The sequence below is a fragment of the Heloderma suspectum genome, chromosome 2 (genome assembly GCF_057233095.1).
Source record: "Heloderma suspectum isolate Gila_16-S chromosome 2, 16-S_ref, whole genome shotgun sequence".
In the NCBI taxonomy this organism is placed as follows: Eukaryota; Metazoa; Chordata; class Lepidosauria; order Squamata; family Helodermatidae; genus Heloderma; species Heloderma suspectum.
Window position 1 is genome coordinate 94553671 of NC_139459.1, and position 17759 is coordinate 94571429.

General features: G+C 42.2%; 1 protein-coding gene across 1 annotated transcript in view; it reads left to right on the forward strand.

The window, feature by feature from the left end:
* The window catches only part of RASEF (RAS and EF-hand domain containing), a 53821-nt gene that overhangs the window by 12714 nt on the left and 23348 nt on the right, over positions 1-17759 (forward strand). The window contains exons 2-8 of the mRNA XM_084834234.1: positions 6414-6560; positions 8486-8576; positions 11170-11265; positions 13050-13127; positions 14658-14773; positions 14870-14938; positions 17144-17228. Coding sequence (XP_084690360.1) covers positions 6414-6560; positions 8486-8576; positions 11170-11265; positions 13050-13127; positions 14658-14773; positions 14870-14938; positions 17144-17228 — 682 coding nt within the window. The remainder of the gene's footprint in view (positions 1-6413; positions 6561-8485; positions 8577-11169; positions 11266-13049; positions 13128-14657; positions 14774-14869; positions 14939-17143; positions 17229-17759) is intronic.

Sequence of the window (17759 nt, forward strand, 5' to 3'; positions counted from 1 at the left end):
CTCATTCCCCAATGTAATATATACTGTCACCTGTCAACAATGCTCTTCTAGTGTCTACATAGGACAAACAGGTCAATCTCTACGCAACAGGATAAATGGACACAAATCTGACATCAAAGATGGCCACATTCAGAAACCAGTGGGAGAACATTTCAGTCTTCCAGGACACTCTGCTGCTGACCTGAAAGATGCCATTCTAAAACAAAGGAACTTCAAAGGGAAACTACAGCGTGAAATTGCTGAATTAAAATTTATCAAGAAATTTGATTCTATTTGTTTAGGCTTGAATAAAGACAATGGTTTCCTCTCCCACTGTAGGTGTTAATTAACATAGAACTAGTATGATTCTGTTATATCACCACTTCTGTTGTGAATTGTCACTGTACTTACCTTACGTACATTTGAGCTTTAGATAGAATTGTCTCAGACTACCTCTTGCGTTTCATGGTCATTTGGCCCCATTGTTTACACTTTTTTCTCTAAGCCCATATATCCACCTGCCAACTGAGGATAACACTTCATGCATCTGATAAAGTGGGCACTGGTCCATGAAAGCTTATGCAATAATCAGTCTGTTAGTCTGTTGCAGCAAAAACAAGAGACTCCTATGTCACCTTAAAGACTAACACAGCTGCCCCTATGTTAGTCTGAAAACTGGAGATGTTCTGATCTTATAAACATATGACTTGTTACTGCTTTTTTTTTGTCCTGAGCTCTATAACCTTCTTAATTTGCCATAACTCTCCCCCCACCCATTTCTTTCCAGTGAGTATTTTGGCTGCAGTTCTGTAGCTCTGTCTTTAACTATTCCAATAGGAATAATAGGGCTAAACTAAAAGTTCTAGCTATCATGTAAGTTTATTTACTCCAGAGTAAGCATGCACCGTTCTGGTTTGGATTGGGACCATGGCGCTCCAGGGGTTGGGGGTGGTTAAGCCCACTCATTTTCATCCCAAAATTCCAGCCCCCCCATGAGGGTTTAAAAATGCATTGTATTATGTTGCTGAGTATATAGCTCCAACTGAATTGGGGGTGTGTGGCCTGAGTACTCCCAGCAGCTGTGGGCAGGAAGTTTCAGTCTGTTTCCCGCCTCCCAGCAGAGCAGTGCAGAGGAAGCTGGTCCAGGGACTACAGAAGCAAGCAAGCTCCCAGAGAGCGAGCAAACGGGGAGCAAACAGGAGTTGGCCAGGGGAATTCAGCAAGGGAGGTCAAAGGGGAGGCCCCTGATGTTTTATTTTTTAATTTGTCTTGTAACACACTCTTCCACACCAGTGGGACTCTGCTTTTAACCTCTACTGAGTAGAGGAACAGGCACAGGCTAGTCTAGAACAGTCAGAAAGCTAGACACAAAAAGGGAAAAGAGGCTATGGAAGGACAAGACTCTCCAGTGGTGGTGACCTGTAAGGTGTGTGCAATGTTTGTTTTCTTGCCTGAGAACAAGTGCAAGTTGCAGTCTACACCTGCAATAAGTGCAAGTTGATCACACTGCTGGAAGAAAAAGTAAGTGGACTGGAGCGGCAACTGTTGACCCCCCTTGGGAATAAGAGAACACGAAGAGTTCTTGGACAGAACGGTGGAACTACAGCAGCACAGTGAAGAACAGAAGCTTGAAGAGCAACAGCAAGCTGAGGCAGAAGAGGGAAATGCTGAGGTAAGGAAAAATGCAGTAGAGGATATTCCTTAGAAAAGGGTGACAGGAGAAGAAGAACTGGATGCCTTTCTGCACCAGTGGAAGCAATGTTGCTATGGAACCAATTCCAGGTACTTGAGGATGAGACTGGAGGACAGGCTGCAGAGGAAGAATTACAGGGGAGCCTGCATGAGAGTGAGCAAGAGGCTGAAGGTCAGTCAAGCAGAGGCGATGAAACCCAGGCCTACAACAAGAAGAGAAGTGTAGTAGTAGTGGGATCCTTTCTGCGTGGGATCGAAACCCAAGTATGTCGTGAAGACCCGTGGACTTACCAGGTGTGTTGTCTCCTGGGAGGATGGATTAGAGACATGACTGAAAGGTTGCCTTCACTCATAAAGCCCACTGGCAGGTATCCCTTTCTTCTCATACATGTGGGAACAAGTGATACCGTCAAGCGGAGCTATGAAGAAATCACATCAGACTTTGAAGCTTTGAGAAGGAAAGAACGTTGGGCCCAGATAGTTTTCTCATCCATCCTTCCAGTAGTTAGAAGAGGGATAGAAAGGGAAAGAAAAATACTCCAGGTGACTGACTGGCTACGAAGGTGGTGCCGGCATGAGAGATTTGGATTCTGGGACCATGGACTATACTTTCTGGAGGATGGGCTGTTGGCAAAGGATGGGTTGCAGCTCACAAAGGCTGGGAAGAATGTGTTTGGCCACAGCATGAAGAACGTCATCAGGAGGGCTTTAAACTGAATCCTACAGGGAAGGAAAATGTAAAGTTGGAGGTAACAATGGACAAAGGCTCATGCACCGCAACGGAGAGAACAGCTCTAATAGCGCCCAATAATAGTCTTCAGAAACATGTAGGAAAAAAGCCAGACTATGAAGCACATGGTCTTCGATGTCTATATACTAATGCCCAGAGTATGGGAAACAAACAGAACGAACTTGAACTCTTAATACAAGAGGGAAATTATGACTTGATAGGTGTAACTGAGGGTGGGATGACTCTCATGACTGGAATACAGCAATTGAAGGATATAACTTGTTCAAAAAGAACAGGAGGAACAGAAAGGGAGGTGGGGTTGCGCTATATGTGAAAAATACATATCTCTGCACAGAAATACAGGAGGATGAGCTTGGTAGCCCCATCAGGTGCATCTGGATCAAAATAAATGGAGCAAAGAATAAAAGGAACCTGGTGGTCAGAGTCTACTACCGGCCACCCAATCAAGGAGAAGACGAGGATGAAACTTTTGAAAAGCAAATAGCCAATGTTTCAAGGAAGCATGATGTAGTAGTAATGGGGGACTTCAATTTCCCCGATATTTGTTGGGAGACAAATTCTGCAAAATATGGTCCGTCCAGGAAATTCCTGACATGTGTGGAGGATAACTTCCTCTTACAGAAAGTAGATGAAGGAACTAGAGGATTGGCTGTCCTTGACTTGATCCTAACTAACAGAGATGACTTAGTGGATAAAGTAGCAGTTACAGGAACTGTGGGGGAAAGCAACCATGTTATACTTGTATTCTTGGCTCTAAGGGAAGCAAAAGCTGAGCGTAGTCAAGCGCATACCCTGGATTTTAGGAAAGCCGATTTTGATAAACTCAGAACAATGATAATTAAGGTCCCATGGCAAGCGACTCTAACGAGAAAAGGAGTCCAAGATGGGTGGGAGCTTTTAAAAAAGAAAATTCTCAAGGCACAATTACAAACAATTCCATAAAGAAGAAAAGGTGGAATACAACAGAAGAAGCCAGTGTGGCTTCACAAAAAGCTTAGAGATGACCTGAAAACAAAAAAGGACACATACAGGAAGTGGAAAGAAGGCCAAGTAACAAAGGAAGAGTACAGGCAGGTAGCACAGAATTGCAGGGATGGCGACAGGAAGGCTAAAGCTGAGAACGACCTGAGGTTAGCGAGCGATGCTAAAAGCAACAAAAAGACTTTCTTCAGCTACATGCATAGTAAAAGACAGAGGAAAGAAAAGGTGGTTCACCTATTAAATAAGGATGGCAAAATGATAACAGCTGACAAAGAAAAGGCAGAGGTGCTCAATTCCTACTTTGGCTCAGTCTTCTCCCAAAAGAGGATCTATGAGCCCCCTGGCAAAGGCGAAGTACAGGCTGAAGGGGCAGGATTGCAGCTTGAGATCGATAGGTCAAGGAACACCTAATTACTTTGAATGAGTTCAAATCTCCAGGGCCAGATGAACTGCACCCTAGAGTAATAAAGGAACTGGCAGAAGAACTCTCAGAACTGCTGTCTATTCTCTTTGAGAAATCAGAGGACGGGTGAAGTGCCAGATGACTGGAGGAGGGCTAATGTCCCTGTCTTCAAAAAGGGTAAAAAGGAGGAACCTGGGAACTACAGACAAGTCGGTCTGACATCAGTCCCTGGGAAAATTCTGGAGGAGATGATAAAGCAATCCATCTGTAAGCACCTTGAAAACAATGCAGTGATTACTCGAAACCAACATGGGTTTGTCAAGAACAAATCCTGCCAGACGAATCTGATCTCATTTTTTGATCAAGTCACCTCCCTTGTGGACCGTGGGAATGCTGTAGACATCATATACCTCGACTTCAGCAAAGCTTTCGACAAAGTGCCCCATGATATCCTGATGAGCAAACTAGCTCAAAGTGGGCTAGATGGAACAACAATCTGGTGGATCCACAGTTGGCTACAGAATTGGACTCAAAGAGTGCTTATCAATGGGATCTTCTCAAACTGGGGAGAGGTAACGAGCAGGGTACCACAGGGCTCAGTCCTGGGTCTGGTGCTCTTCAACATTTTTATTAATGACTTGGAGGAGGAGGTGCAGGGAATGCTGATCAAATTTGGAGATGCCACAAAATTGGGCGGGATAGCTAATACTTTGGAAGACAGAAACAAAATTCAAAGTGATCTTGATAGACTGGAGCGCTGGGCAGAAAACAACAAAATGACATTTAATAGGGATAAATGCTAAGTTCTGCACCTAGGAAAAAGAAACCAAATGCACAGTTACAAGATGGGGAATACGTGGCTCAACAACACTACAAGTGAGAAGGATCTTGGAATTGTTGTCGATCACAAACTCAATATGAGCCAACAATGTGATGTGGCTGCAAAAAAGGCAAATGTTCTTTTGGGCTGCATTAATAGAAGCATAGCTTCCAAATCCTGGGAAGTACTAGTTCGCCTCTACTCAGCACTGGTTAGGCCTCATCTGGAGTACTGTGTCCAGCTCTGGGCACCACACTTTAAGAAGGATGCAGACAAACTGGAGAGGGTTCAGAGGAGGGCAACAAAGATGATCAGGGGACTGGAAACAAAGGTCTATGAAGAGAGACTGAAGGAACTGGGCATGTTTAGCCTTGAGAAGACTGAGGGGACATATGATAGCGCTCTTCAAGTACTTGAAAGGTTGCCACAGAGAGAAAGGCCAGGATCTCTTCTTGATCATCCCAGAGGGCAGGACACGGAATAATGGGCTCAAGTTACAGGAAGCCAGATTCCGGCTGAACATCAGGAGAAACTTCCTGACCATTAGAGCACTACGACAATGGAACCAATTCCCTAGGGAGGTAGTGGACTCTCCCACACTGGAGGCATTCAAGACCAGGCTGGACAGCCACCTGTCAGGGATGCTCTGACTTGGATTCCTGTACTGAGCAGGGGGTTGGACTCGATGGCCTTGTAGGCCCCCTCCAACCCTATGATTCTATGATTATACTGTGATATAGTATCCTTGCTATATTAGCTCCCTTTGCATGTTAATTGCTTGATATGCTTACCAGGGAGCCCATTCATGGGCAGAGACATCTGCACTGATGAAGATTATGTGTGAGGAACTGCTTGTGTGTAAGTTTCCATGTGATCAGGATCGCAAGACAGTCAGGAGTCCAAGTTGTGTGGAAGCCTAAGCTTCGTCAGCTCAGTGGACATCCAGGGGATGGGGCCAGGATCACAGCCCCAGTTCTGGGTAATCACATAAACCCTTTACATGATTAACAAGTAAAGGAGGCTATCATTTTGCGCACATCTTCTATTACTTTTACATAGGTAGTAAGAGTTTGCATTCATTACTATGCAGTTTCACTGCTGTTTAAGGACCAATTTTCTCAAATGTTTTCTCATTTACATTGAGACTGTCTTCCCCTACATCCACCCAGTTGATTCCTGAGATCTTCAGAGCAGGCCTTATTGGTCATTCTGCGATCAGTAGAAAGTTGCCAGATAATAGTACATAAGCAGGCCTTCTCAGTAGTGGCATCCACCCCCTAGAACACTCTTCTATATGTGGTTTGAGAGGCAGAAACTGGCAAGCTCCAAATGGCTTTTGAAAACATATTTGTTTACACAGACTCTCCCTGACCTGTAAGGGCCCATGACACCGCTCTGTGTTTGTTTTATTGTTTTGTTTGCTGCAATGTTTTAAAAATTGTTTTTGTTTTATATTGTTTTTGTTATGTTTTTATACTTTATATATGTATTTTAGTGTGAACCGCTTAGAGATTTTACTATATAAGACAGTATAGAAGTATTATAAATAAATTTGCTTTTAAAATTTTGTCTTACTGTTTCGACAGTGCCTGGATATTTCTTGAGTTGATGTCAAAACAGAATACAGTTGAAGTTTCTTAAGGTTAATTTCAAAATTAGAATTTGTGGATAAAAAAGATTAATCTGTAAAAATTGAATAAAAGTGTTTTTCCTTTGTCCATTTTACTGACATCTCACTATTATCTGTGAATTAATCTGCAATATTTGTTTAATATCTCTCTTTCCAGGCAAGACCAGGTCAGCGTTCTGTATCAGAACATCAATATAGTGGAACCACGATTAATTCAACCTTATGAACATGTTATTAAGAACTTCATTCGAGAGATCAAACTTCAGAGTACAGAAATGGAAAATTTAGCCATAGCTGTAAAAAGGTAGTCAATTGTTTTGTACTCTGCAGTTAAACAATTACCACTTCTGCCTGCAGTACATGGTGTTGCTTAAAGTCACATGTTGTTGTTAATGGCAACATCTGTTAATGTTCATGCATCCAGTTCCACCCTCAGTTGGATGAGAATTGTGGGTGTGAGATGTCAGAATTAACTATCTGTTGCCTTGGAATCTCTGTACAGGGCACAAGGCACTATTCTTTGCTATGCCAATCCATACTGAGACCCAAGCCCTGTGTTTCCTTTAATATGTAGCATATGGCTATGTGAGTAGGTTTCCTTCTTATACAGAAGTGCAGGGGGCTAAAGCCAGATCATGACCCTTGGGGGGGGTGCTGATGGGGTAGGTAGAAAGGCTTTAAGGTAGCCTTCTCCACCCTTTTGCCCTCCAGATGTGTTGAACTATATCTCCCAGCATGCCTCAGTCAGTGTGGTTGCCTGGGGGATGCTGGGATTTGTAGTCCAGCACATCTGGAGGGCACCAGGTTGGGGAAGCCTGTTTTAAACCTTTGCCCACTGCAGTGGTCTCGAACCAGATCAGGGGGCCGATGCCTGCCATTTGCATAGGAAGAAAAACTCCCATTGAACTGAATGGGTTTTTTCTCCCCATATGTAAATTTAGGCTTAGCCCACCCACCCACCTGGTCTGGATTGGGACCAAAGCAGAGGCAAAGGGTTAAAGCCCCTTACCTCTGTGCTAGGGTCTTGATTCAGATCGGGGTCCCCTACTCTTAGTTTTGTGTAAGAAAAAAGCCCTCATGTAACTGTATGCTATGTAATAAAGACAATGTCTAGTTTGGCCCTGAAATAAATGGACAGTAATGCTCATGACCTAAGGGGCAGGGCATATTAGCACCCTGACATCCTGTTAGCATGCTGTGCTCATTTTTGGTTACTTTCTCTGCAGTCATATTCCTCACTTAAGGCACCATGACTGTTGTAATTTTTTAACGTCCTATCAGAAGTGCCTTGCAATACAAACCTTAAAAAACAAAGCAAAGCACACAGATGGAAAGCAAATGGTTACTGTTCTAGACTGTTTATTAAAGGTGGGTCAGAATGATTAAAATGGTATGACATCCAGGCCCACATGATTGTTGAAATATGCTTGAGATTTTGATTGCTTATCTTGGAGGATGTGTATATCCATTATTCCCTGTTCTGAAGCAATGTTTTTAGGTCCAGGATGTTCAACCTTTTTGTGGTCACTTACCTCAGGAAATTTGGGACAGGTGGTGGGGAGAGAGAAATGAAATCCCATGATTCCACAGGAAAATCTAGTTTCTAACAGGAGATTTTTCCTCCCCTTAGGTATTTTTCCCTAAAGACTTTCTGTGTGTGTGTGCACAGGGTTGCCCTGAACATACTGATACCTCCCTCCCTCTTTGTTTCTCAGTGGTCCCATTTTGGCTACAGGCCTGTTGGTGCTCACCAGCTGAGTTTGCTATTAGAGGGGGAGTTAGGATAGATAGGTTTTCAAACCATCATGTGGCCACCACAGATCATGTAACATGCAGGCTAGTTCATGTGCTCTGAGGAGATTGAGCAACTGGTGTTGCGAGCGCAGAACTCTTCACAGATTGGCTTTCCTCGTGCTTCCATGAGGAATAGAAAAGGCCTCTTAACAGTGGTGCACAGAAAACCCACACACAATTCTGCATGTGTGTTTGGCCTGACATATCCATGTAACTTGGTACTTCCTGTGCTGGCAGTATTGAATTGCTTTATTTTGAATTCTGAGAAACAGGTGTCTTTAATGTGGAGATGTAAATGTGAAGTTCATTCACCTTCAGATGTCCAACTTGGAACATTTTGATCCGTTTGTTTAGTTTTGGGGTGGAACAAGCTATGCATTTTCCCCGATTACTGTTAAAATTTAAGATAGTTTTCTGCGAACATTTACTTTTTAGAGCACAAGATAAAGCAGCAATGCAGCTTGGTGAACTAGAAGAGGAGATGGACCAGAGGGTACAGGCTGCAGAGCATAAAATCAAGAAGGAGGTGAGAATGCTTATAGCACTAATATTCTAGAAGTGGTTTCTCCTCTTAACAAAATTAGTGGCAGGATTCTGACTTCAGTGCCTCTGGCCTCCTGTGTGAACCATTTCTCTGCATTATTTTCCCCTTCAGTGTGAAATGTATGAAGGTCAACGCTTTTTCTATCTCCTTGGGGGCTTTTTGGGTGGAGAACGTTAATAGTTACTCCTTGGGGGCATTTGGGGTGGGTTAGGGTATTTTAGAAAACGTTTTTATTGTAGAATTTTATTGTTTTAAACTGTTTCATTATATGCTGTACATCGCCCAGAGTGGCTGGGTGACCAGCCAGATGGGCAATTAATAAATTTAATAATAAATAAAAAAAATAGGACAAGGCTGTGGTGGGGAGAGAAGATGCATGTAATAGCTTATTGATTAATACCACAATAAGTCAGCAAAAGAGCAACTGGGTCAAGGCAAAGGAGATGTTATTTTGGAGATTAAGATCCCTTATAGCCACCTTCCCCAGTATGGTGCCCTCCAGACAGTGGAGGCTGGTGGCTCCGATGTCAGTGGGCTGTGAATCTGCTCTGGGTTTCAGTCAGACCCAGTCAGAAGTCTAAAGGAGCTATCCCAGGTGTGAAGTTTGTATAGCTCATTTAGAGCTGGATAGCTCCTTTAGAGTTTTGACTGGTTCTGACTGAAACCCGGAGTGGATTCACTGCTCCACTGACATCAGAGCCACCAGCCTCCAGATGTGTTGGACTGCAACTCCCATTTTCCCCAGCCAACATGGCCAATGATTAAATAGAGAAAATGTGTTTTTTTTTCTTTATGCTTGTTATTATGGAGCTGAAACTAGGAATGGTTTTGGTTGGAAATCTAGGCCTCTGCTTGTGGAACAGTTCAGAAAAAGTTTTTAAAATCCATGTAACATCATCACATGTAGGGGTTTACAGATAATAGCTTGAAAAAGCCTCTCTGCAGTCTTTTTTGAATGACATCCCTTGTGCCCTTTGGAGAGTTTTTCTTACCCTAAACCCCAGAGAGTTACTAAGGGTGCAATCCTATGCATGTTTAGACAAAAAAAAAAAGTCCTATAATTCCCAGCATGCCCCAACCAGCCATGGTTTCTTCAGCATGGCTGGCTAGGGCATGCTGGGAATTGCAGGGCTTTATTCTGTCTAAGCATGCATAGGATTGCACGCTTAGTAAATCGATTAGCTGACTATCATGTTGTTCCAGCCTTACCACTGGAACTAAATCTATTCTAAAATACCCAGAAAATCAATAGTATCAACCACTGACTAAGTTAAAGGGTAGTAGGACTCCTATATATTGGGCATGGGTGGGGTGGGGGAGAGATCTAACTGGGATACCAAGTTTCAGCTTTCCCAACATCTAGTCTCTAAACATTGAAACTCCCCCCCAAAGGTATGCTTTCTTAGGAATTTGGCTGATACGACGAAGGTGCTAATGTGAGGTCATGTAAGGTAAATTGGAACCACCTCATCCCCCCTAGAACACAGCAGTTAATTTAACCCCCTAGTTAGGTTAATTAACAAGCACAAAGAACATAAAATTGCATTCATTCGAGTAAATGGAGCAAAATTCTGGCTCTAGCTTGTATTCAGGCCCCATAGAAAAGGCAAGTAGTATTGATTCAGAAATCTGCCTGTCTGATGACAAACTGCTTTGGAGATATACCTGAGTTTCAGAAGCATTTTGCTACACTGTGACGTGGGGTGGAGCATATACGCGTGCTTTCTGAAAATGGAAATTCCAGTCTACTGCAGGTAATGCAAAGTCCATCACGCAGACCTCTGGATGTTGACCTTACTGAGGACTTTCATTCCCCCTATGAACGCATCACTATTAAAAACTACAACAATTGAATGCCTAGGTCAACCTTCCCCAACCTGGATGCCCTTCAGATGTGTTGGACTACAGTTCCATCATCCATGGCTCGCACCAGCAATGGATATGCTGGCTGCGGATGATGGGAGTTGTAGCCCAACACATCTGCAAGGTGCCAGGTTGGGGAAGGGTGGTCTAGACAGATAAGCATCTTCAAAGTATCTGCCAATTTACCACTGATATCCAAATATCAAGAGTGTGTGTGCGTGCGCACGCACGTGTGCGCACTTGCACTCTGATGCCTTATTTTTCTTATCAGTTTTTAAAATTACTCTTATCTTGCTCTATTCTTCATTCACATATTTGTAAAAAGTATGACACCCCAAATGTAAATGCTAGGCTGCTGTGATATTTACTTTGTGGGATAGTACTGAAGTATAAATTTTAATGGTAACAGTGTATACTGTTATTACTCAGCCTGACTTATGACACAGTCAGGTGGTACTTCGTGTGCTAGTCCGTAATGGAGTTTCCCTGCTTTAGGTCTCTTCCTGGGTGGTGATGATAGTGTAACATGTACCATAAACAATCCTGTACAGGTGCCATATGTGCATATCCACACACAAATGCTTTTAAAGTTGGCCTCCATTTTTTGCGTTATGCTCTCCTTCGGAGACCTGTGTCCCTTCTACGTGAGAGGGCAAGGTGAACTGTCGAAGTCTGCCATTTTATAATTTCACAAAAATGTGAAATGTTGTAGGAGAAGCGGAAAGCAGAAGAAGCTCTGAATGATCTCAAGCGCCAGTATGAAGCGGAAGTTGGTGATCTCCAGGTGACAATAAAAAAACTCAAAATGGTACGTAGCGCTGATTTTGTGACTGGAGGTTTGTGACTGAGGGCGTTTCCAGATGAGGCTTTTATTGTGCAACGGCACTGCCTTATTCACAGAATTTTATGGAGAGGTCCAGGCAGCATTGTCTTCCATTTGCAGCTGTTCAGTGTTTTCCCATGGCTTCTTCTACCTTTTTTTCTTACTGGAAAAAAAACTGTTAAGGAAGAAAAGACAGAATAGCCCTTTGAGTTTTAGTGCTAGGGTCTGGAAGTACCCTAATACATTAGGGCATGATCCTCTGATAACATTTTGCCAACTTCCAAGTAATGAAAAATGTATCATGCTTCAGAGAATGTTGTAAAATTCAGCTGGCTGGAAAATTGTTTGGATTGCAAGTTTTGAGTGTGTGAGATGACGGAATAGTTTCCTGCAGCATTGTAAGGTAGTGCTACCTCAGGAAGGATGGAACCAATGGCCAGTTGCTTCAGTGGTGCAGGTAGGTAGTTTTAGACACCAGACTTACTGGTCTTATGGAGGCCTTTCTGTTTGGATGGCAACATGAATTACCCCTGGACTTAATAGTCTTATGGGGACCTATACTCTTTAAATGGTAATGTCAGTGTTAAAGTGAAGCTAGGGCTTACAGTGACTCAATATTGGCACCTTTTTTTTTTAGCTGGGGGTGCTGATGTCATTGCCTCATCCCACCTCCAGACTTCCCTGTTCCCTCAGCTTTGCTGCAATCCTCAGAATAGGTGGGGAGAAATAATTTTTTCCAGCAACAATATATTGCTCCCTCTTGTAACACGAAGTATTTTGAGGTGGCTTGGCCTTGGATGGGCAATTAAGACCCATTACTTTTACAAAAGACCTGCTCCTTGAGGAGACGAAAATTGCTCGAACTGGTTTGTTGATATGGATCAACACAGCTGCATGAATGTTTGGACTCTCTTTGGGGGCGTGGCTATGGGGACTGGCATGATGAGCACCCGCACTTCAAAATATACCATTACACCACTGGGTAATGTGTATTACTTTACGTTCTTCACAATGTGGTAAGTCAACCTTGCAGTATTTTGGGGGCCCTCTTTCTGTTGAGTGGAGCCCTGGACTCTTGCCCCAAATTCCTGTCCTGAATGCACCACTGTGTTGCTTTCATAAGTGCTCAACACATTGACCTTGGGAGTCTTCTAGATGCTGTTTTCTATTTGGTTATTCACATCCCTGGAAGTGACTACCATGGCACGGACTGAGGAGAATCTTCAGTAGGGAAACCTTTTTTGTGTGAATGGGAGAACACTTGGTTCTTTGTCTCTCAGGTTATTGGCATGCCATGAATGGCTAACATTGGTAGGGGTATGTAAGCAGGCTAGTGATTTTTTGTGTATGGGATGCTAACTTTTGAAGTCTTATTTTCAAGGCTGTACTCAAGAAGTTTATAGCAAGCAAACAAAAAAACACTGTACTTTCACAGATGGCCTGATCCCTTTCCCATCTTCATGTATGCTAATGACCAGGTTTGCATGATCACTGCAGCCACGGTGGGTTGCGGTGCGTGCCAGGCAACGTTTGATTGAACCCATGGCCTGTTTTAGGGTTACGGCTAATTTGCTAATCATGCCAACAGTCCACCCTTGCTGGGTTTGGATGACACGAAAGACACAGCTTGAATATTCAAAATGGCTGCCCATGCCACAGGCCACCGTGGCTTATTTAAGCCATGGTAGGTTGCTTGATCATGCGAACCAGCCCAATGAGCCAGTCAAAGGGTTTTCATTGTAGCAATCACAGTTTCTTTACTGTTTCAGCTCGAAGAACAATCTAGAAACATTAATCACAAAGAAGATTTGGCAGCTCTAAAGACCAGGATCCATGATCTGACCTTGGTATGAACTTTGTATAACTTGCCTTCTCTGGGTAGTAATTCCCTCTGTCTGCTTCGACATAACTAGTGCCTTTTCTCCCTACCATATTTAAATTGTTTGCTGGATGATGGCATTTTCTTGAAAATGGTCAAGGTTGCCTGAAAGGATGACTGGCACTTCAGAGAGAGAAGAAATTATATGGTTTAAGTTGGGTATATTGTGTATTTGTACCTGCTTAGGTGTCATTTTCACACATTAGCAATGGAGATAACCTGAGATCAAATTTAATGTACAGGTATAGGATTATAGTGTTCATGGTAGGGAGAATGTACTCTTATTCTGTCGCTGGAAATACCTTTAACCAGTTCTGCCCTTTAGACCCAGTTCCTTAACCTCTTCTGTTTTGAAATAAAGTTAAAAATACAAGTAGCAACAAAGAACACATATAATAATATAACAAGATTGCTAAAGAAATAAAGAAGCTCATTGATTATAGTCCTTAGTACATCATGGATATGCTTGTGGAACAACTAGAGTAAAACAGGCTAAAAAGAAGCTCACCTTCTAAGGAAAGACTTGATATATACATTCTGTAGCATAAATAAGGTGTGTGTGTGTGTGTGTGTGTGTGTGTGTCTGCGTGTGCCAGAAAAAAGACAGGCACCTGTACTTGTTTCAAATTTGATCAGAAGCTTGAAGGGTTTCCACATAGAAAATAAATGGAAACCATGGTGCCATAATATATTTTTCTTAAATTAGGATTCCTTGCTTTCTGCAGTTGTTTAGTGAGCTTCTACATGATCATAGTCTCCCAAATTGTAGCAATCCACTGCTGTGTTTGCTTTGGAGACTCCCAATTATGTGCTGTACACAACTTTGCCACTGTATGCAGTTGCTTAAGAAAGCGTTTATGCAGGAACCCAGGGTCATTAGGTTTGAACTGATGAGGAAGCATAGCTTTTAGGAGACACCAACTGGTATAATGTGGAAAGATTCCTGATAGTAATCAGTAACCACGTTCCAGAACTCCCATCTATTGTCCCCACCTAGTTCCTTAACAAACAGTTCCCCAAGTTCAGTTTTGTTTATACTAGCCATATGGCTAAAATAACTTCTCTGTAGTTATTTCTTCACATTGTAAGCCAAACTGTGTATTGCTATTTACCATGTAGATCACCTTTCATTGCATGAAGGGTCTCTATGCTGCAGCCGCCGCCACTACCAGACACAGGAACCTCTGGCAGTGGCTGGAGGCGATCCATGTGTGAGTTGCATGACACATTATGCCTACAGTCTGGAAAGCCACCATAGAGATGGTGTCTGTAGCAGTTTCCTTGAGTGGCTATAATATGTAGACTGGCTTTTTAGCGCACACAGATGTTAAACGGGTGACATGGTAGATCATATGTTTCCATATTACTGTTTCATAGTTAACATCCTTTCAATGGGAATTGTTAATATTTTATTTAATGTCTTCCTGAATAAACATTTTTTATTATTTTATCATTGTTATTGATGAATAATTTTAACTTCCTTGGTTTATTAATTTAGGAAAACCAGAAACTTAAAAAAGATCTTATGGAAGCACAGACAAATATAGCTTATCTTCAGAGTGAATTAGATACCTTGAAAAGTGATATTGCAGATCAGAGTCTGAATTCAGAAAGGTAAGAGTGGTTGTATTTGTAAAATATTGGTTATTGAATTATTTATGTATATTGTTGTCTATAAGGGAAAGTAATTATGTTAATTTCTCTTTGTAGAGACCTAGACATGATCAGAGAGTATACTGAAGACAGAGATAGTCTGGAAAGGCAGATAGAGATACTACAGTAAGCTGCTAAATAATTCATTTTTTTAAGTTTATGAACTTTAATATTTAAAACTTGCGCATCTTGGGTAAAATAAGTGAAACCCCCCTAGACATTTTGGGTTGCAGTGAAATGTTTCTCTGGCATCCTAATGTATATTTCAGTCAGTCAATCTGGGATATGAAGTATCATGGGCAGATGATTAAGCTGTTGGGCTACATTATTGAAGGCTGTTTGTTTACATCTGTGTAAATTTTACAGTCAGTTGTTCTTTTAAGTCTCCCCAAGTATCCATCAGACCTGATTCATTTGTTTGTTTTGTATGCTGCATTCCCACAAGATGGGGCCCAAAGTGCCTCACGTTGTAACAAAGTAGTCTTTGTTCACATTACTTCCACCCAATGGTGTAACGGTAAATTTTGAAGCTCATCATGACAGTCCCCATATGCCCCGCAGAACAGTCCAAAGTTGCAGGCATCTGTGTTGATCCACATCAACGAACCAGTTCTAGCAGTTTTTATCTCCATCAGAAAAAGGTCTTTTGCAAAGCTAATGGGTCTTAATTCCGCATTCAAGACCAAGCCACCCCAAAATAATTTACATCATAACAGGAAACAATATATTGTTGCTGGGGAAACTCATTTTCCCTCAGATACTGTAAGGATTGCAACTGAGCTCAAAGGGAACAGGGAGGTCTGAGGGGGATGGCAGATGACATCAGCATCCCTGCTAATCAAAGAGTGCCAGTGCGGCATCACTCTGAGCCCCGGCTCCACTGCACCACTGCTTCCATGTACCTATCGGTTATATAATCTTGCATGTCCCAGCAAGGGCCTGATCTACTACATGGAACAGCATGAGGTGGATGAATCTTGAAGAGAAAAAGTAAACTGTATCAGTTCACACTGCAGAAGGGGCATGCTATTTTGATTCCTTTCCCATGTACAATCTTCAATCAATGCAAAGTAAAACAAAAAACTAGGCTGTAGCTCAGCCCTGTTTTGCTGTATCCATTTTTGGATATCAAAGCATTTTTTTAAATCCAGGGGAGCATTCCAAAATGTGATCCTTCCCCACCTGCAATCTGTAATGTTATATAATCCATTCTCCCATCTCTGGACTTTAATATCTCATCCCACCTCACTGTCCCGGTTTGGATGGCATGACGACGAGTCACAGGGCCGTGTGCTGCCTGCAAGCTGCTTCTGTTTACTGTAAACAGTTTCTGATTGGAAGTTGTCAGTGTGATGTGTGAACCTCGATCAATGGGTTGTTTAGGGGCTAAACAGCCAAGCAGTTAGCCAGCTGTTTATTGTTCAGTTAATGGCTGGGTTTTTAGCCCATAAACAACCCATCAGTCCGATTTCACACATCAAGCTGACAGTCTCTGATTGGGTCAGTTGGAGGTTGCTTACTGGAAAGCTCTCAGGCAGTGTGTGTCCCAGCAAATTGTGGGAATTATGTGAACTGGCCCATGCTGTTGTATGTGCAGAGAAGTCAGCCTTAGTCACAGGAAAATATTCCAGTGCCATGGCAAAATTGTTTAACCACTCCAAGCAAAAATAAAAAAAGACTAAAAATCCTTGGTTATACGTATAACTATGCTGCTCTTGAGGAAAAAACAACAACAACAAAAAACTTTGGGGGAAACACACTTGAATTAAATGACTTTTTAAAACAACAACATTGAAGTGTTTGACAATGACTCCAATTAAGTGTAGAACATATGAAATGGTATTAAGGATTTTTCTGTTAGTACCGGTATATGACTCCACAGAGATGGTATCTAGCGTCTGTTAATGTCCTCTGAAGCCTCTCAGTTCCTCAGTGCCTTTCTCATGCACTCTTTCCTTCAACTCAAAACCTGCTGGAGCTGTAATTTTTTTTAAAAAAATGGTAACTGGTTGACACCTTGTATTGGGCAGTATCTGATGTGATACGGGTGCTCACGTAAATTAGGTTGTGCTAGCATAAGGGTCCTCAAATGCAACACCACTAGCGTTAGCTGGTGCAATGGGTTTTCCAGAGTATCCCACTATTAATATTATTTCTTACCATTCCTGATAAGCAGATTTATACTGAACCATCATGCCATCTTCCCTGGAGTTCATTGAAAGCAAGGGAACGTCTTTAAATTCCCTTTTTTCTGCTGAGTTTCATACTGCCTGCTTATGCTATACCTGACTTGAATGTGAATAATTCTGTTCCTCCTGGCTTATTCCTTAGGTCAGCTAACAGGAAACTTCATGACAGCAACGATGGCTTAAGAAGTGCATTAGAGAATAGCTGGAGCATATACAACAGATCGCTGGTAGGTACTAACTTTGTGTAACCAATATATTTAAAGAATTGTGTAATGCATAAATATTTGCTCTTGGTTATACCAATATAGGCCATAAATTAGAGTAATTGAAATAATATAGTCCTTTGGGGTTTGTGCCAAAGTAACTGGCAGCACAATCCTGTGTTTGTTTACTTGGAAGTAAGTCTCACTGTGTTTAATGGGGTTTACTCCCAGGTACGTTTACATACGATTGCAGCCTGGCAGGGCAATCATATGCGTGTTTATTCAGAAGAAAGTCCCACTAAGCTCAGTGGAAAATACTCCCTACTAAGTGGGTTTGGTATTGCAGCCTGAGAGTAGATTTTGGGTTCTGTATGTGCTGAATCTCTCTCTCTCTCTCTTAAAAAAATGAAAAAAATACATATAATAATAATTATTTTATTATTATTACATCTATATCCCATCTTTTTCTTTTGCAAGGAACTCAAGGCAGCTCACTGGTCCCCCTCCTCTCCATTTTATCCTCACAACAACCCTGTGAGGTTGGTTGGGCTGACA